The sequence below is a fragment of the Castor canadensis genome, chromosome X, assembly GCF_047511655.1.
Source record: "Castor canadensis chromosome X, mCasCan1.hap1v2, whole genome shotgun sequence".
NCBI lineage: Eukaryota > Metazoa > Chordata > Mammalia > Rodentia > Castoridae > Castor > Castor canadensis.
Genome location: NC_133405.1, coordinates 138,042,215 through 138,063,365, shown reverse-complemented (window position 1 = coordinate 138,063,365; position 21,151 = coordinate 138,042,215). Strand labels below are relative to the sequence as shown.

Here is a 21,151-nt window from a genome sequence, read left to right as displayed (position 1 = left end):
GGAAAGTTCCACACCTGACCTTCTGTGATGAGTCACAACCAAAATACAGGTGCACTAAAAATATTAAATAAAGTTACTATCAGGGTATGTATACAAAATTCTTATGAAACATAAATGAATTTCTCATTTAGATTTGGATTCCATCACCAAGGTATCTCATTATATATATGCAGATATTCCAAAATCTGAAAATATCAGGAATCTGAAACAGATCTGATCCTAAACATTTGTGATAAGGGAAACCCATCCTGTTTTTTTCTGTGTGTGCATGTGTGTGTGAGAGAGAGAACTAATTTCAAATTGCATAAGAATTACAAACATAATTTTTATAAAATTCCTGTCCTCTTTCTGCCCAACTTTCTATGTTGACATTCTCTATAACCATGGCATGTTTGCCAAAATTAACCTTGTTTCATCACAATGAACAACTTTGACTATATTCAGATTTTACCAGTTTTTCCAAAAAGACCCTTTTTCTGTTGCAGGATCCAATCCATAATGCCATGTTTCACATTAAGGGCAAACTTTTCAAAGGTGCTACTTTTTTATTTTTATAGTTGGGTCTACCTTCCTATTTATGGACACTGGTTTATTTTAACTAATGTGGAAGTGTATTTATTTCTAAAACTAGCTTTTATTTTGCGATGCAACAGTCCTATATTTTGTGGTTGTTGAGGTTAAAATTAGAGTGGTGTGAAGTTAATGGAATGAAAGGATAAGCAGGTAAAAATTATATGAAGTTGATGGAGGAGATCAATAATGAGGCTGTTCTTTGTATGTTGAGATTCCTGCTACAGGTTTTCCATTAACATCTTAAGAGAACTATGCTAAATGAATTAAACTTCCCATCTCTTAGATGTGATCCCTGTGAAGCAAGAGTAATAGTATCTGTCAGATCATTACCTTGAGGTGATATTGAAAAGATAAAGTAAAAGAAAAAGTTTTGGCTTTCTTTTGAGTCCCTGTAGAAACCACACACTATGGTGTGAATTTACAAGTGAATCTTCCCTAAACTTCTGTGTGCCCACTATGGAAAGATCTTGCCCATGAGAGGAATTCAGTCTGTAGTCTTCAATTATAAGACATTATCTTCGAGAAATGAAGGCTTGCATCAAGATCCCAGAAACCTTCCTGCAGCAATAATAAAAATTTAACTACCTAAATGTAAATGACACCCATGTCCAGTGTGAATCATGCATTATATCCCTACTGTGAATTAATGTCATTTTTCAGCTTTCTTCCCTTGGATTCAAATTTCTATTTAATGCCTCCCACCGACTATTTGCTTAAAACAGGTTGTTTTTTGGAGGATGTGAATTTTAACATGGCTCCCTTTTCTCTAGCTTAATTTCCTGAAAGTTATTCCTATGGGTCTCAGCTCTACAATGAACTTATTAGAGAGACATGTGCAACCACTCTGGAAGAGCAGCGAATCTGTTTATTTATCCATCTACATGCCACCTGCATGGATACAGGTTTCACGTCTCTATCTTTCCATTGGAGGCATTTGCAATGTCTTCTTACCTTTTCCCAGGACTCCGTTCATTCTGTATCTCATTATATTCTAATTGTTTCCTATGTACAATGCCTGTTTCTTCAACTACAGTAGGAACAATTCTTGGTATTAAAATAATAACAATGATAACAATGGCCATTTTTTGTGCCTTTCCTCTCTTGTAGGTGCTAGGCTGGGCACTCATGGTATTCTTTCCATGTAATAACACAAAACATTGTAGGAATGTAAGGCCAGCTTGGGGAAGCTGTCTGTCCAAGGGCACCAGACTAGTGTATTTGTTTCCTATGGCTTCTCTAACAATTGACCACAAATTTGATAACACAAAGCAAAATGAATTTATTTCCTTAATGCTTCTGGTGGTCAGAAGTCCAAATGGGTCTTCCTGGGCTTAAAAAAAGTCAATGTGTTTAACACAGCTGTATTCATTTTTTTGAAGGCTCTAAGGGAGAGTTGGCTTTCTTGCCTTTTCTACCTCCTAGAGGCTGCTTATATGTGTTAGCTTGGGCTGTGCTTTTCTATGTCCAAAACCATAAGCAGAGCATCTTTCAATCTCTCCTTGTGATGACAACCCGTGCTTCTCTGACTCAGTTTTTCCTGCCTCCCTCTTTTCCCTATAAGGACCTTGTGATTCAATTGGACCACTCATATAACCCAGGGTCATCTCATCTCAAAATACTAATCAATCACATCATCAAAGTCCCCATTCCATATAAGGTGCCATAACCCCTGATTCCACAATTTGGACATGAACACTTGACAGGGCACTATTATTTTTGCCTACTTTTTCTAGTCCTGAATATAAATAAAATTTGAACTCCCTGACTCTGAAGACATTGATTTGAGTCTCCCTGATTGCAACGTCATGGCTCATGACCATCATACAATGCTGACCATGTCAGGCCTAACACTGACCTTGTCACTTTTTTCACTTCAACATGTAGTATATGACTTTTGATGTAGTCATTGGAGTCATGTTATTAGAGCACTTGGTCTTCCAAATTGACTGCCCCACATTGAACATTGAAGAAACTGAAATCTTTCTGTTACCTCTCTTTTGGTATTTCAGGAGGAAAATCAAACAACTGGGAAGGAGGTATTCGGATTCCAGGCATTTTTCGATGGCCAGGGGTGATACAAGCTGGTCTAGAGATCGATGAGCCAACAAGCAACATGGATATATTTCCTACCATAGCCAAGCTTGCTGGATCACCATTGCCTGAGGACAGGTACTTGGATTAAAGGTGGTTGGTGTGGTCTCACTTGGATTTATAGACTAGTTTGTCTGAATGATGACATGCTACCTCCATCTTGATTTGTTATCTGTGTCTAGTTTTCTAGTTTTGAGACTTCTTAATGTGTTGGTTAATGTAAAATCTCTCTGTCAATTCCATTAGCCCAGTAGGAAATAAACTCAGAGGCAATGAGTAGTTTTAAATTGTTTTTAAATGAAACTTAGTATTTGTACCTGTTTGTAGGATATAGTACAACAATTGCATACATGTATATAACATGAAATGGTCAGATCAGGATAATTAGTAAGTATTTCATTTCCACAAACAGTTTTCATTACTATGTGTTGGTAATGTTCAGACTTTTCTTTTTAATTATTTGAAATCATATCATAAATTATTTTAGACTATAGTTCTCTACTGTGCTGTAGATCCCCAGAACTAATTCCTTCTTTCTAACTGTGTTTTGGCATTCATTATCTAACCTCTCACCATTCACTGTCCCTACTCTATACTTCCTTGTGTGTAGTGACCACTATTCTACTCTCTTCTGTTATATCAATATTTTTTTTAGTTTTGACAAGTGAGTTCTTCCCCCATTCCCTTATCCTCCAATCTTGGTAACCACCATTCTATTCTCTAATTCTATGAGTTTTTCTTTTTTATATCCCATTCCCATAAGTGACACATGCAACATTTGTCTTTCGTTTGTCTTTGATCATTCTACTTTACAGAATGCTCTTCAATTCCATCTATGTTGCTGAAAATGGCAGGATTTCATTGTTTTTGTAGCTGGATAGTAGTCCATTTTCCTCATCCATTCATCCACCAGTGTGCATCTTAACTGATTCCATATCTTGGCTATTGTAACTATGGATGCAATAAACAAGGAAGTAAAGATATTTCTTTGATATACTTATTTTCTTTCTTTTGGGAATATACCCAGTACTGAGATAGATGGGGCATACAGTTTTCCATAGTGAATTATTTTGCATTCTTTTCCCCCTACAATCATCAAACATTTTTACTGACTCAAGATGTAGATGTAAGGCAAATCTGTTCTTCTTCTTTCACCATTCCTTTTATCTTGTCTTTCCTGTCTGTCTGTTCCCATCATTGGCTTATACATTGAGCATGAGGGCAACTTCCCCATTGAATTTCCATGCCTTGAGCCCACACCATTCCTTTTGGCCCCAATCAGTAGCTCTTTGCTGCAGTAGAAAGAAAGGCAGCTGGTTCCCCAGTTTAGGGCTCTATTTCCCAGCACGTCTTCATTTAGCAAGTTCTAAATGAAATGTCTTTCTCTTAAATTTAAATACAACTTCATATGACATTGCCAGTAGTTTTCTTTTTAAGTGTTATTACCAATCTGAGGAGTTTTAAGTGAAACACACTGATTAATTGTTTTCATTAGTTTGGTGGCAGGCCAGGCTAATGTCATGCAGGCAGCTGCAAATCTTATTTAAATTCAGCTGCCAGGAGAAGGAAGAAGAAAGGGGAAACCAAAGACAAAAACAACAGCTCTGCCAAAGCAAAGCTAGAGATGAGTTATCTCACCTCCATTTATTTCCGAGCTTGTTTTGTTGTTTATGTTTCTCCTTATTGTTTTCAAAGTTCCATTTCAGGTACCCATCCCTCCCCAACACTCAGACTTATTCATGTGCACAAATAAGAAAGACCTACAGTGACTGTTTAAGCATTGTCGAATTCTGTGGTCTCAATGGTTGAGGTCCTCAGTACTCTTTTTATGTGAGTTATATGTGTTGATATTTATCCTATTAGCAATTACAACTGACATTTTTTAAAAACACAAAAGGATCCCAAGCACACATTTGGCCAATATAGTGGTGACATCATGGCTTACCTTATGAGCACTAGAAGAAATTCACCATAAGAATAGTAGTGAAAAAGAAAAATAGAGTCTTCCTATTATTGTGACAATAGTTTTAGTTCACCAGATATTCTGAGAGAGTGCACGTGATCTCCAAAGTTCTCTTTACTCTTTGAGTCATTGTTAAGGAAAAGAGTGGAGATGCTACAGCCATGTAGCTTGCCTTAAAATCCTCATCTCCACTAAGTGTTGAACCTTCCTTGGCCTTGAGTCCTTGAGTGGAAAATGGGTTAAGTAACAGCACCAACCTTACAAGTTTGCCATTAGAATGAAAAATATCAGTCTACATAAAGTGCAGTAGCATAGAAAATGTATGTATGACTGTTTGCCATTTTTGTTTTGCCTGCTGTATTGAAAGTAAGTAGTAACATGTGTAGTCCTTTCCTTTTCCACATTTAATATTCATGCAGGGTCATAGAATCACAAACTCTGAGGACTGAACTGGATTTTTAAGATCTACTTCAGTCAAGCTATTCTTTTATCCACACTAGTGATAGAACACTTGGCATTAGTAATTCACAGGACATCTTTTCTTATACAAAGCCAAAGTCTCACTCTATTTTATCTACTTATTGGCCCTAGTTCTCACCTTCAGAATAAAACATAATACTTCCTTCAAGTAGCTAAAACAGAGAATTTAGGTACTCTCTCTCATTCATTACATTTTTCTTTCATGGCCCATTATATGAAAGTTACCACTGTTCTCCACTTGCATAATATCTTTGAATGGTTTCCACCTAATTGGGAAAGGTCATGGCAAGAAGTTCAGAGGCAAAGAGGAAAATCCATAATGGGAAATATTGCTACTGCCACCTCCTATCCACTCCAGTATGCAGCTGATGAAGGTCAGTCTGTGTTTCTAAGGAAGGACCAGTCCCCCTCTTAGGTTTATTGTTTTTAAACAATAGGTGTACCCAAGTATTTGGTGTATGAACTAGTGTCATTAAATATTGAAAATCTTCCTCTGTTGCTTATTCCTTTCATGGATCTCCATGATGTTTATTCACCTAAATCAACCCACTGATAATGTCTTTCTATTGGAGTCCAAAGTCCTAAGACTGATCTAGCTATAAAATGCCTTCAGCATCCTGGAGGCAGCACAGATTAGAAAACTGAAATCTTTTCCCAAGTACATGATGGTAAGAAAATGATTACACTATATCTCATTTAAAGCATGGGCCCAACTAGGTTGAGTAAAATTCTTATGTATCCCAGAGGTTTTGAACATTTAAAGCAGTGGTGACTTTTTCCTTAGCCTGACTCTATCCCTGAGGTCATTTATCAATGCCTAGAGACATTTTTCATTGCCTCATCTTAAGATACCATTGGCCCCCAATGGATTGAGGCCAAGAATGCTGCTAAGCATCCTATAGTATGCAAGATATCTGCCTACAACAATGAATTATCAGATCCAATGTGTCAGTAGTGCTGAAGTTGAGAAATCCTGCTTCAAAATTTATTATTACTATTTTATGGAAAACATAGTTACAATGAAAAATCCCATCAAATTTTCCAACAAAAGTTTCTAGATAATATCTTCATATCTATATGCATCTATAAATCTGATACACAGATAGCTAATCCTTTAGAAAATAGCCTTAATTCTCAGCTGATAAGGTGTATAGAAACCAGTTTCCTCAATTCCTTGCTAAAGAAATATTAAGTTTACATTTTTTAGGAAAAGAAATTCATTCAGAGGGAGAAACCCAAGCTGTTAAACAAGGTAGCTCCTAGCAGGGCCTTTCCTCATCAATTAAAGCTTGGTGAGAGATGAGAAGCCCCAAGACTCAGGGTTTCCACTTAAATAAAATACAGGTAATCCAGGGTTTTCCTTCCAGTGAACGGGGAGGCCACCCAGGAATGCATGGGAGTGAGTTTTTGCTTTGCAGTATCTCAAAGCTTCAGAGAGAATAACTCTTTAATTTGACCCCATCGTGTGCCTACATGAGATTTCTCTTCAGCAGTGAATTTTTCCTTCAGATACACTTCAGTGATTCATTTTCACTCAGTAGCACAGTTTATCTGAAAAACCTTTTAGTGGCCATTACCCCAGGATATTCAGAAACATCATTCCTCTTCTTTTGATGTCTCTAAATAAGCTGATTCCAGAAATAAATGAAGGGCAGCCTTTTTGTGTATGCTATAAAAATGCAGATAACAGGGTCATACAAAAAAGAAGAGTATAATACCTAAATGTATTATGTCATTAAAATGAAAAAACATTTCTGTGTGCCTCATCTTTCCAAGTAGATAAAATATAACTATAGCAAGTCAATGATCTTACCCTCTTCTAATGTTTGTATCAAAGAATTACAACAAGCCATAGTTGATTAAACCTTTTTGAAAACACCTAGGTTCTGGCCATGAACTGTTCAGTGGGGAGGGAAGGAAACAGAATGCTGATAATCTCAAGAATCAAATTTTAGAGGTGACATATCTAGATCTCTTGCCTAATAATTAAAATAAACGTTGATGATTCATATGAAATTAGGAAGAAAAACTGCTCTATATGGCTTCTTTCTGACAAAGACAAGGGAAGTGATTTTTAACTTCTCAGTTACTTTGAATGACTTAAAGCTAGGCAGTTACAGAAGACCTCTTCCATAGAGTGCCCTACCTAGGAGCCCTACCTAGTTCAGATATGCTGTACAGAATCCAAACTGACTTTCTGCATGGAAACAATTCTAAGCTTGTATGTGCTACTATTTGTAACTGACCTTGCTTCCTACTTAAATTTGGCGGAAGGTTTAAGGTTTGCAAATGTGAACAAGTTTTAGCAGATTGTGAAAATACCTTTTTAGATACCTTTATTATATTACAAACACATAGAGAGATGCTCCTCAAATTTGGATGGTATTCATCCTGATAAACCCATCTCAGTTTGAAAGTATTGTAAGTCAGAAATGTATTACATACATCTAACTTACTGAACATCCCAGTTTAGCAACATAGCACACTGCAGAGTGTGAGCTGTTTCCCCTCTTGATTACAAGGTTGACTGGGAGCTGCAGCTTGCTGTCAATACCCAGCATCAGTGAGAAAGCATCATGCAGCATTAGCCTAGGGACAAATTCAAAATCAAAATTCAAAGTACAATTTCTACTGCATTCATAGGGCTTTCATCATAAAAGTGAAAAATTATAAGGCCAACCAAGGCAGCTGAACTTTTTCCTGAAAATATTTCCTTAACTGTTATTTTCTACAGTACAAAGCACTTTATTGTGCATATCACATAGGTAGCTCACCAACAATGAAGCTAATATTAGTAGTCAGTACCATCAGTCTCCAAGACCTTTCCTTCTGACTGCCACACTCTTTCCCTTCCCTTATGAGCCCTCCATCCTGGCCAGAATTAGCCAGGTATAGTCAGGTGGGAAGGACATTTCATGTTGAAGAGATGATAGGTTCAGAGGTTCAGAGCTGAGAGAAGGCACAGCACATTCATGAAGACTTTCCAAAGAAGGTCTCCAGAATATACTCTTTGTTTATGTGAAAATTGCCTCATGCTATTTAATCTGATCTGAACTTCTGAAATGAGGGTACCTTATAAATGTGTTGTTAATATTGCTACTATCATTGCTAGCCAGGAACCCAAGGAGACTAACCTCAACTTCCAAATTAAAAACAATCCCCAGTGAGCTCTTTTCTCCCCAGGAGAAAAGACACATCCCACTTATAGCATTGGTTATCTATGCATACTCGCTGAGAAAATTTGAATTTGCTTGCAGAAAAAGACCAATTAAAGACCACTTTTTTCCAAAGAAAATAGCAATGCAGTGTGTGAGGTTGAAAATGGATTGGGCCCTCTCCCCAAAATCATGATATTTTAAAATCATTTCTATATTAGCAGTGTCCCATGAAATACACTGTCCTCGGGTTATTGCCATGGTTAAATGTGAATCCCACAAGTGGTTTTAAAACAATCCCAAGTGTTTTGATAGCTTAGATACCATTTAAAAGTTTGGTTCAATGGGGTCATTTTCAATTTTTCATGGCAGAAATGAGCATCCCAATGACAGGCCATATTTCTACAGAGCTTTAAGCGGTGACTTCCCATAGCTGTGTGATTTATTGCCTGCCTGTAGGAAAGAGCATGTTAAGTGTAGGATAATAAAAAATGAATTTATCTTTGCATTTGATGAAAGAGAAGTTTGCAGAATAGACTCTGTTCCCTCCCCTTAACTAAAGCTCAAACACTTTGCTTTTAAATAAGGAAAAATAATTTTATGAAACTTGGTGTCACTTTTTAAATGAAATCCCTCTTATTACTAGCATGAGTAATTTCAGTTCTCAAGTACAGATCTTAAGAAAACTGCTTGATGTCCCATATTTTGAAATCACCTGTTGAGTTTTGTTGACATATGAAAAATGTGCATTCAAAAAGTAAAGGTCTGTATTGTGTCAAAAAATGAGACTACATCTTGTTTTTTCGAAGTCATTAAAGACCTTTTCTCCACTTGGAGGCAGTGGGACAGAGAGGGATGGAAAATATCATCTTTTGCCATTGGGGGCTTCTCGTGGTCAAATACTCATATCTTTCCAGGCCCCTCTCCCCTCTTCCTTTCCTCAGTTCTGTTCAGGATCTCACATGATTAAGACTGAGCCTTTCATGAAAGGTATTTGCAAAGAAGGAAGCACAGTAAATGTGATTCAGGATGGAACAGTGTATCAGAGAACACACTGCATATGAATAGAACTATTGCTACCAACTTTCTCCACTGGTGGTTAACGGGAACAGAGACTTGGGAAGGGAGCCAAGCTTGTCTTTTGTTCTTATTTTTAACTTATGATAATAGAATATTTTCAGTCTGTAGACGTCTGTGGAGTGCATGATTAATAACAAGGACTGAGGCCAGATGAGTGCTAAGCAACAGGGCTATAATTACATTACTGGTTTTAGTGACACCAAAATAAACCACAAGAGAAAAGCTTAAGGAATGCTGGACACTTAAGCATGCTTGCCCAAATTATACAGTCATGTAAAACCTGTAGTTTATAAATGCCTCTTGATAAAAGAGGCAGAGATGCATTGTTTTTAAGCAGGTGAAGTGCCATAACTCCTTCCAAACAGTCTGCCCCTTGCTTCAAAGGCATCAGCTTCTTGGCATCAATAATTTCGATTCTGTGTGTTTACATTTAATTCCAAACAAACTTTCAGGCTTCTTCCCATTACTGAAGCTAGCAAATCTTATTTTGCTCATCACCAGTTGCATAAATCTGTATATTATAAAGAGAGTTTCCCTTGACCTTGTCAAATAGCTGGTAGAAGAGGAGATAAAGTGTCACTTGGGAACAACCTACCTCAGGGTATTTAATGTTATTATTATTATTATTATTATTATTATCCACAAAGTAATTCATACTGATTGAGAAAGTCTCTTTCTTTGAAGACTCTCTGATTTAAGTTGCTGCATGCTACATAGTATCTTTCCTAACCTGAAATGCCAGGTGACCTTATTTTTAACTGACCTGTAGTTTGTGAATAAAGCATTTATTTTGGCAAAGCAGTTGTCAGAAAACTGGGTGTAGAAGAAGTTGGGAGAGTAATTGAGAATGTGAATGCCCATTCTCGTGTTTTTCAATCCCATTTCTCCCTATCTGTCCCATGAGCGGGAATAAATTCCTTAAACTTTGTGGACCCATGTCTCCTCAGCTCTGCAATGGGGAATGACAATGGATTCCGCTCACGTTTCACTTTGGAGAGTTAATGACTTAATACATGAGCAGAGTTGGGATCCATGTATTGTGTGTGGCGTGGGGTCAGGGTTTTTTGTCTTCTTTGTGTCGGTTACCACTATGCAGCTCTATCACATTCTCTTTTCCTTGGAAACACATTTCAGAAGTCTGTGTGTTTTAGGGTAAAGATGATCGATATGGCTGAATCAATACCTGATGCCCAAACTGATTTATCTCACAGGATCATTGATGGACGGGACCTGATGCCCCTGCTGCAAGGGGAAAGCCAACGCTCTGAGCATGAGTTTCTCTTCCATTACTGCAATGCCTACTTAAATGCCGTGCGCTGGCACCCACAAAATAGTGAGTAGACAGCCCTCACCATCCACACTTCATATCCTTTTACCATTTATGCCATATGAATAGATAAAATTAAAAGAGGGCTTTGTCCTACAGAGACCAACAGATGCCAAAAATACATGCACATGCTTTGCTTGGTCTTCTTTTTCCTTTTCCTTCTTTCCCTGTTTTTGTCCTCTGGTCGCATAGCTGTTCAGCAAGCCTTCACAAAGCCGTGTCTCCACTCACCTGAACACCTGTTTCCCAGCAGATGGAGCTTCTGGTTCTAATCAGGGCACCACAGCCACATCCTTCAATTTCCTTTTCTGGCAATTCTTTCTCACTCTGAGTTTCAGATCCAAGAGCGCATGTGCTCTGTGTATAGCTCTTCCTTGCTCTTATGCATTTCATTTCATGGAAGGACTTCTGGCCTCTTCCTTCCTAGTTGCTTATCAGTCTCTACAAGACGTTACTGAAAGTCCACCTCCTACGCCTGCTGTTAAAGCATTCTCTTCTTTCCTTTCAGGCTGCACTTAATGCTAGAGAATGAATGAGTGAACGAACGAATGAATGAATGAATGGCACTTAAATATGAACTTCACTTTCTTTCGTCAGCCTCAAAGATGGTGAATTATGATTCACTGAATTTTTATTTTGTAACTCAAAATGTGTATTAGCTAGATTTAAATAATTAAAGCAAATTTGAAATCCATGGACATTATCACATTTCCCAAACTGGGTATTCTTTAAATTGTGCACTCTATCAGTAACAAGATTTAATCTGATTTTTTCCAATACATGTGAGAGTTCTAGCAAACACAAAGAAACAAACAGATCAAGTTGTCAGAATGACAATGCTGTTCATGTCACTAAGATACCTAGGATTCTATGGAAATCCAGCATTTTAAACAGCTATTTTACATTCTAGAGATAGATGCTGAAGTTGGACTTTCTATTCCCTCTTCAGAGGTGAAATAATACTAAAATACTACTCCCTTTTTCTTTGCAGTTCAGTTCCTGAAGGGTGAACTCTCTTGGAGAATGTAGAAACTTCCTAGTTGCTGACTCCTACTTAAACTCAGGGTGGTCCCCTTACTGTTTTCCTCCCTCTCCTGCCTCCCTCCTTCCTTCCCTGTTTTTTGTTCATTTCTCCTGCCTTCCCTCCTTTTTTCCCCACCCTCCTTCCTTTCTTTCTCCCTTCTCTCCTTCTTCTCCTCCCTCTCCATCCCTCCCTCCTTCCATCCTTCTTTCCATAATCCTTACTTCTTTCTCTCTTTTTGGAATGAGGGCTGGAACTCAGGACCTTGCACATGCTAGGCAAGCACTCTACCACTGAGCTACACTTCCAGACTCTCCTTGTATTTTTCATCACAGCACTCTACATACCCTGTGCACCATGGTAACTTACCAAGTATTTGAAGCAGAGCCTCTCTGTTATTTCTAAAGTGGAAAATTACAACCCTTCCATTAGCCACAAAAATCACACCACGTTTATGTTTCAAACTTTCTTTTTAAATTCTAGACAGCTTCCTTGTACTATCTTTTAGAAGACAAAAATCACGGGCTTGGAATCCTAGGCAGGGAGCAATTTTATGTGCATATCTCGGCATGTGTTCACAAATCCTAATCCATAATTCCATGGGAAAACTGCTTCTTTCACTAGGTTTCCTTTCTGCATTTTAGGTTCAAGCCCTCTAATTAATGAAAGCTCTCCTTCTTTTTCTATGGAGCACGTAAGACTTGTAAGGAAAAAGTTCCATGGCTCTCAGTGTTTAAAGGGTATGAGATCATGTCCTGCACCTTGCAAAGCTGCATTGTCCTACAGCCAAACCCCACTTAGAGAAACCGGAAGGACCATATTGGATCGGGGCTGTAGGGACGCATTATGTGGAGGAGTAAAGAGAAGAGAGACAGGAAGAGTCAAAATAAGAATAAGTGAGAAAAACAAGACCTAGTTTCTGGTAGGAAACTGGCCTTGGGATAAAATATGCTTCTTAGACACAAGGAACATTTCCTTTTAATGCAATTCCTTTAACTCTTCTGCCTTGAAGCAGTCACAAAAGGGAGAGAAATCATGTTATCTCAAGGCTAGATTCATTCATTTTATGAAAGTCTCAATCCACCATGGATTTTCTGAGTCGTTTCTGGTGTACTTTTCAGATATCTGAAGCTCAGTACCCATGTTTGTTGCTTGGCTTTCATTCATGGCTTAGTGTTTAGTTATTTGGAATCCTGTCTAGTCATTTTTGTCTACAAATATTTATTGAACAACTTTTGTGTGGAAAGTAATGTGCTAACACAGGCATCGGTCAGTGAGAAAAGCTAACACAACTCTCTGCTCAGGAGTTTCTTACATTTTAGACTATTATGTGCTGCAGATTATGCAGCGTGCCGAGAATAATAGGAATTTGTAAGGAGAAGATGACCATCCTCTGGGTAGAGCTTCCTGCCACCTGGGAAAACAGAGGTTAAACTAGGACTCATGGACTAGCTCTGCTTACATCATCTGTCTTATTCTGGGAGGCGATTGTCACTAGAGCCTGGGTTATGTGTAATACCTTCATCAGTTGTACAGATAAGATTGTTACCACCTGACTTCAAAGTGCTTTCACAGGGAAAAAGAGGAGCAAGGGTTAGGACTGAAACTAGCTCCTGGTTTGTTTAGAAATCTTGCCAGTTGGCTGGTAAACCATCATTTGTTTATATTTGGCTATGATGGGAGTGTTTACACCACAGTTGTTGGCAAACAAAACCAAGCCAATCCAATTTGTTCCTCCTTCAAAGAACTGTATTACCAGTAGTTCATTGATACCAGTAAAGTAGAACTATCTGGCAATATTCTTGAAATCTAATTACCATTTATCCTGATTAGTTGGAAGCCTAAATATTACAATTGCAGCTTCATTAAATATTTATTTGCAAAGGCCTTATAGCTAGGATTCCATTTCTACCCTCTTGAAACATGAATCCCTTTTAACTTTTGTATATAATGTCTTCTCCATAATATCAGTGCCTCAACCAATTGAAACACATAATTGAAGTATGATCCAATATCATTATTCTCATCATATTTTGAAAGAATACATGAAACTATTATTATAACATAGATAACTTTTCTATCATTAAAATGGGACTTTTGAGTTAAACATTTACTATTTTGTTTGTTTGTTTGTTTGTTTTTTCTTTTATTCATATGTGCATACGTTTGGGTCATTTCTCTCCCATTCCCTCCACCCCCTCCCTTTCTCCCCACCTCCTCCCTCTCCCCCCCACCCCCTCGCCACCAGGCAGAAACTATTTTGCCCTTCTCTCTAATTTTGTTGAAGAGAGAGTATAAGCAATAATAGGAAGGAACAAAGGTTTTTTTCTAGTTGAGATAAGGATAGCTGTACAGGGAATTTATTCGCATTGCTTTCCTTTACATGTGTGTTACCTTCTAAATTAATTCTTCTCAAACTAACCTTTTCTCTAGTTCCTGGTCCCCTTCTCCTATTGGCCTCTGTCACTTTAAAATTTCTTTTTTTTTATTTTATTCATATGTGCGTACAATGTTTGGGTCATTTCTCCACCCTTCCCCCACCCCCTCCCTTACCCCCCCACCGCCCCCTCCCTCTTCCCAACCCTACCCCATCGCTACCCAGCAGAAACTATTTTGCCCTTATCTCTAATTTAAACATTTACTATTTGATCTATGTTAAAATTGTTTTGTTTTGACATATGAATCAAAATTATTAAAAATTCAACACAATGTGAACTTGATGTTAAGGATGAAATTAGTCTTGTAGGATAAGTAGATATTTGGCTTTGGGATTCTGTTACTCATTTTCAAGCTGATGAATATAGTATATAAAACAAAAATTCATATTAATTTGAGAGTTATCAAGCCATCTGGAAACACCACAGTCCATAGCATGGACTAGAATACAGTGCAACACAGTACATAGTTAATATAGTCATGAGCTGCACCAACACTTTAGTTGATGATTGGCTGCATATACAATGATGGTCCCATAAAATGGTATCACCTAATGACATCATGCCCATCTTTCTTTGAGTTAAGTGCCTTCTATGATATTTGCAAAATAAGATCAGCACAAAAGATACATTTTTTTCAGAATGTGTGTCCAGGTTACATAAGACATGAGTGTAAAGTACTCACTAAAAATACAGAATCATGACATCATATAGAAATTTCATGCTTTTTGAGGAAAATTGGCTCTGAGGGATGCCAGAAAAATTAGTGTAGAGGAACAGAGCACTGACATATCATTTCCCCTGGTAAAGAATGTAGCTACCTTCAAGTTGAACCAGTAGGTTCTCATAAAAACCTGTCACATTTTTAATTTGAATTTGTTTGAAACTTTTTCTTAACTAAAAAAGGCCCTTCATTTTTTCCCTCTATTCATATATTTGTATGTACAAACATTGTTTGGGTCATTTCTCCCCTCACCCTCTCCCTCTTCCTCCACCCACCCACTTCCAGGCAGAACCTGTTCTGCCCTTTTCTCCAATTTTGTTGAAGAGAAGACATAAGCAATAATAAGAAAGACAGAGCGTTTTTGCTAGTTGAGATAAGGATAGCTATACAGAGAGATTCCTAGCGTTGCTTCCATGCACAAGTGTATTACAACCCAAATTGATACATCTTAACCTGACCTCTTCACTACTTCCCTGTCACCTTCCCATATTGACCCCTGTTGCTTTAAGGTTACTGTATTAGCTCTTCTGCAGTGGGGACATCAAACACTTTCAAATTTTGGGTTTCCTACCTATCCCCATACCTCCCGTATGTGCTCTCCCCTTAGCGTGTGACCTAAGTCCAATAACATTGCTGTATTTGCCCTAGATCTAAAGTCCGCATATGAGGGAGAACAGATGATTTTTGGTCTTCTGAGCCTGGCTAACCTTGCTCAGGATGGTGTTCTCCAGTTCCATCCATTTACTTGGGAATGATAAGATTTCATTCTTCTTCATGGCTGAGTAAAATTCCATTGTGTATAAATACCACATTTTCTTAATCCATTCGTCAGTGCTGGGGCATCTTGGCTGTTTCCATAACCTGGCTATTGTGAATAGTGCTGCAATAAACATGGGTGTGCAGGTGCCTCTGCAGTAACCTGAGTCACAGTCTTTTGGGTATATCCCTAGGAGTGGGATAGCTGGATCATATGGCAGATCTATGTTTGGTTTTTTAATAAGCCTCCATATTGTTTTCCAGAGTGGTTGCATTAGCTTGCATTCCCACCAGCAGTGTACGAGGGTTCCTTTTCCCCACATCCTCGCCAACACGTTATTGGTGGTGTTTTTGATCATGGCTATTCTAACGGGTGAGGTGGAATCTTAGTGTGGTTTTGATTTGCAATTCCTTTATGGCCATAGATGATGAGCATTTTATCATGTGTTTTTTGGCCATTTGAATTTCTTCTTTTGAAAAAGTTCTGTTTAGTTCAGTTGCCCATTTCTTTATTGGTTCATTGATTTTGAGAGAGTTTAGTTTTTTGAGCTCCCTTTATATTCTGGTTATCAGTCCTTTGTCTGATGTGTAGCTGGCAAATGTTTTCTCCCACTCTGTGGGTGGTCTCTTCAGTTTAAGACCACTTCTTTTGTTGTGCAGAAGTTTTTAATTTGATGTAGTCCCATTTGTCCATCCTTTTTCTTAGTTGCTGAGCTGCTGGGGTTCTACTGAGGAAATCCTTGCCTATACCTATTGCTTCCAGAGTATTCCCTGCTCTTTCCTGTACTAACTTCTGAGTTTTGGGTCTGATCTTAAGGTCCTTGATCCATTTTGAGTTGATACTAGTACAGGGTGATAAACATGGATCTAGTTTCAGTGTTTTCCAGGGAGATAACCACTTCTGCCAGCAACATTTGTTGAAGAGGCTGTGTTTTCTCCATTGTATGTTTTTGGCACCTTTGTCAAAAATAAGGTGAGTATAGCTGTGTGGATTCATATCAGGGTCCTCTATTCTGTTCCACTGGTCTTCATGTCCATTTTTGTGCTAGTACTATGCTGTTTTTATTGCTATAGCTCTGGTTTAAAGTCAGGTATTGTGATGTCTCCAGCATTGCTCTTTTTGCTGAGTATTGCCTTTGCTATTTGCAGTCTCTCATGTTTCCAAATGAACTTTAAGGCAGATTTTTCAATCTCTGTGATGAATGTCATTGGAATTTTGATGGCAATTGTATTAAACATGTAGATTGCTTTTGGTATATAGCTATTTTTAGTATGTTGATTCTACCAATCCTTGAGCATGGGAGATCTCTCCACCTCCTGTAGTCTTCCTTGATCTCTTTCTTCAGGGGTTCGTAGTTCTCCTTGTAGAGCTCATTCAAATCCTTTGTTAAGTTTACTCCTAGGTATTTGATTTTTTTTGAGGCTATTGTAAATGGAATTGTTTCCATATATTCTTTCTCAATTTGTTCCTAGTCAGTGTATAGAAAAGCTAATGATTTTTGTAAGTTTATTTTGTATCCTGCCACCTTACTGTAGCTGTTTATGTTGTCTAGGAGTTTTTGGGTAGAGGTTTTTTGGGTCTTTAAGATGTAGGATTTTGTCATCTACAAATAGTGATATTTTGACCATTTCTTTACCTATTTGTATTCCTTTTATTTCTTCTTCTTGCCTAATTGCTCTGGCTAGGAATTCCAGGACTATGTTGAATAGGGTTGGGGATAGTGTTACAGATCTCTTCAGGTGATTAATATCCTCTTGGTTCAAATTTGGGTGGTCATAAGTATCTAGAAATTTGTCCATTTCTTTAAGATTTTCACATTCATTGGAATATAGATTCTCAAAGTAGTCTCTGATGATTCCCTGGATTTCCATGGTGTTTGTCATTATCTCCCCTTTTGCATTTCTGATTTTGCTGATTTGGTTTTTTTCTCTCCTCATTTTAGTTAGGTTTGCCAGGGATCTGTCAATCTTGTTTTTTTTTTTCCAAAAAACCAGCGTTTTGTTTAGTTGATTCTTTGTATGGATTTTTTGTTATTGTTGTTTCTATTTTATTAATTTCAGCCCTTATTTTTATTATTTGTCTCCTTCTGCTTGTTTTGGGTTTTGTGTGTTCCTGTTTTTCTAGGAGTTTGAGATATAGCATTAGGTCATAGATTTGAGATATTTCTGTCCTTTAATATATGCACTCATGGCTATAAACTTTCCTCTGAGGACTGCCTTTGCTGTGTCCCTAGGTTCTGGTAGGTCATGTTTTCATTTTCATTAACTTCCAGGAACTTTTTAATTTCCTCTTTTATTTCATCAATGACCCACTGATCATTAAGCAATGTGTTGTTCACTTCCAATTGTTTGCATGTTTTCTACTGTTGTTTTTGTTGTTCAGTTCTAGTTTTAATGCATTGTGATCAGATAGAATGCATGGTATAATTTCTATTTTCTTATATTTTCTGAGGCTTGCTTTGTGCCCTAAGATATGGTCAATTTTGGAGAAAGTTCCATGGGCTGCTGAGAAGAATGTATATTGTACAGAAGTTGGATGAAATCCTCTGTAGACATCAGCTAGGTCCATTTGATCTATAGTGTGATTTAGTTCTAGAATTTCTTTATTGATTTTTTGTTTGGATGACTATCAATTGGTGATTGGGGAGTATTAAAGTCTCCCACTACTACTGTGTTGGAGTTTATATATGTTTTTAGGTCCTTCAGAATATGTTTGATGAAATTGGGTGCACTGACATTAGGTGCATATAGGTTGATAATTGTTATTTAATTTGGTTTATTTTCCCTTTTTTTAGTATAGAGTGTCCTTCTTTATCTCATTTGATCAATGTAAGTTTGAAGTCTACTTTGTCTGAGAAAAGTATTGCTACTTCTGTCTGCTTTGGGGGATCATTGTCTTGGTAAAATTTCTTCCAGCCTTTCACCCTAAGCCAGTGCTTGTTTCTGTTGATGAGATGGATCTCTTGTAGGCAGCAGATTGTTGGATCTTCATTTTTTATCCAGTTTGCCAAACGGTGTCTTTTGATGGGGGAATTAAGTCCATTAACATTCAGTGTTAATATTGATAGGTATGTGGTGATTCCTGTCATTTAGTTGTTTAAGGGTTTGATTGTGTGTAGCTGAATCAAGTCTCTGATTCCTTGTCTTTTCTTCTCCTGTGGTTTTGTGCTACCTGCCCTTTCATGGTTTTGTTTGCTTTCACTTTCTGTGTACAGAATTCCTTGAAGAATTTTTTGTATTGGTGGCTTGGTAGTCCTATATTGTTTTAGTTTCTGTTTATCGTGGAAGACTTTTATTGCTCCATCTATTTTGAATGATAGTTTTGCTGGGTAGAGTATCCTAGGGTTGAAGTTGTTTTCATTCAGTTCCTGGAATACCTCACACCATGCCATTCTTGCTTTTTTTCACACAGAGAAATCTGCTGATTTTGATGTGTTTACCTTTGCATGTTATTTGTTTTTTCTCTCTTATAGCCTTCAATATTCTTTCTCTATTCTCTGTGCTTGTTGTTTTAATGATAATATGTCATAGGGAGGTTCTATTTGGTCAAGTCTGTCTGGTTTCCTTGAGGCTTTCTGTACCTGAATGGGCATAGCTTTCTCTAGGTTTGAGAAATTTTCTGTTATTATTTTGTTGAATATATTATGAATCCCTTTTACTTGATCCTCTTCTCCTCCTTCAATGCCCATGATTCTCAGGTTTGGTGTTTTGATGGAGTTGGTGAGTTCTTGCATATTCCTGTCACAGGTCTTGTGTTGTTTGACTAATAGCTCTTCAGTTTTTCCTTTAATTTCAATTTTGTCTTCAAGTTCTGAGATTCTGTCTTCTCCTTGTTGTAGTCTGCTGGAGTAGCCTTCCATTGTGTTTTGTATTTCTGTTTCATTCTTTTTTCTGAGGTTTTCCATATCATGGGTCACTTCCTCTTTAATATATCATATATTTTTGTATTTAATTCATTTATTTCTCTATTTATAGTGTTCTCTGTTTCACTTTGGTATTTATTTAGGGCTCCTATGAGTTCATTTATTTGTTTCTTTGTCTTCTCGTATTCTTAATTTTTGGTGTCTTGAAATTTCTTGAGTGCTTCTTTTTTATGTTTTGGTTAGCCATGTCTAGTAACATCTCCATGAAATTTTCAGTGATTACTTGCAGAATTTCTTCTTTCAGACTGTTCTTGTGGGCATCATTGGGTTCCTTGGTGTCATTTATCTTTGTTTTGTTGGAGTCCAGAACTGGGTATCTATTTCTTCATTTCCCTCTGAATCCTGTATTAAAGTATTTTGGGGGGTGAGAATGGTTTCCATCCTTTTCACATCTTCCCATCACAGCTATGTTCTTGATAGGCTAGTTGGTGGTTTCAGTAACCTGTTTTCTTTCCCTTGGTTTAATTTTGTTTTGCAGCTATATTGGTTTTGTAGCTAAGTGTGTGTGTGTTATTTCTGTCCCTGGTCTGGGTGTAATTTAGTATTTGCTAATTCACAGTATTAAAAGTAACAAAAGAAAAAAAAACCCAAAGAAATAAACGTGGAAAGATGAACAAACACAAAAAAACAAGAAACAGAACAAAAAAAATTTCCAGGTTCAGGAACATTAGAATTTCAGTCCTAGTTTGAGTTCTGGTGTTATTCCTCCAGCATCCAATCCTTGTGTGGTATTTAAGCGGAAGCTCCATCATAGTCTCACCAGTGGTTGTGTAGTGTTTGTTTTTTGTTTTTTTTCTTTTTCTTCTGTCTTTCAGCAGCAGCTGCTTGGTCAGCTCCTCCCTCAGTGGGGTGTGGCAGTTTGAGTTTATATGTTGTCCTCAGGTTCCGGAATCAGCTCTGTAGCCCACCAGCTGTCCTGGTTTGGAGTTCAGTTTTCACTGTGCTTGATTGCTGGGGGCTTGTTTCTTTGCCTTGCCCCCTTTCTCTGGGGCAAGGTCAGTGATCCATCAGCCAGCCCCCTGCTGTCAGTGTGTTGTGATGGTTTGCTGATTATATTTTTCAATTTTGCAGTGTCATTTGACTTTGGATGTTGCTCACTGGCTCAGGAGATGAGCTTTGTGGAACACTCCCTGCCCTATTTCAAGCAGAGGCTTATGACCTGCCTGCTGTTAGCCCTTCTGCCTTTCCAGCCTTTGTTTACTGAAAGTTCCTATGGAAATCAGTTCCTTGCCTCCTTCCCCTTGTCTGATGCGCTTCCAGCAACTCCATCCCTCTGCTGTGTGTTAGTTTTCAGCTCCTTGTTTATTGTTCAGTTTCTTTGCAAGGGAGGGTGGGGTTGGTCTGCCCAGGGAGCTATGCTAATTTATCCTAGGGGTGGCTGGGGGAAAAATGTGTGACACTTGGTGCTCACCTGTTGGTCTACCAAATGTCTCCCCAGCAGGTTTGGAGCCAGCAACTGGTGGCGCAGCAACCTTCCTGTTTTCTCAGTGTAATGTGGCATGGAAAAGCTTTCCACAGGTTAGGGTTCAGGATGTTGAAGTTTTGATTCTCCTTGCTGCTTTATTTCTCCCAAGTGTAGCTCTAGCGTCTCAGCAAAGTTTTGGAGCCTTGGAGCTCATGCTG

The 21,151-nt window shown here is 37.9% G+C and overlaps 1 protein-coding gene across 13 annotated transcripts in view; it reads left to right on the top strand.

The window, feature by feature from the left end:
- Sts (steroid sulfatase) overlaps nucleotides 1–21,151 on the top strand; it is a 278,787-nt gene that overhangs the window by 152,887 nt on the left and 104,749 nt on the right. For 12 of the 13 annotated variants that reach the window (XM_074062830.1, XM_074062827.1, XM_074062825.1 and 9 more), the window contains 2 exons: nucleotides 2,583–2,742; nucleotides 10,554–10,675. In XM_074062830.1, coding sequence (XP_073918931.1) covers nucleotides 2,583–2,742; nucleotides 10,554–10,675 — 282 coding nt within the window. Of the gene's footprint in view, nucleotides 1–2,582; nucleotides 2,743–10,553; nucleotides 10,676–11,660; nucleotides 11,714–21,151 lie in introns of those variants that run through there. The other variant, XM_074062829.1, reaches the window with a different exon arrangement.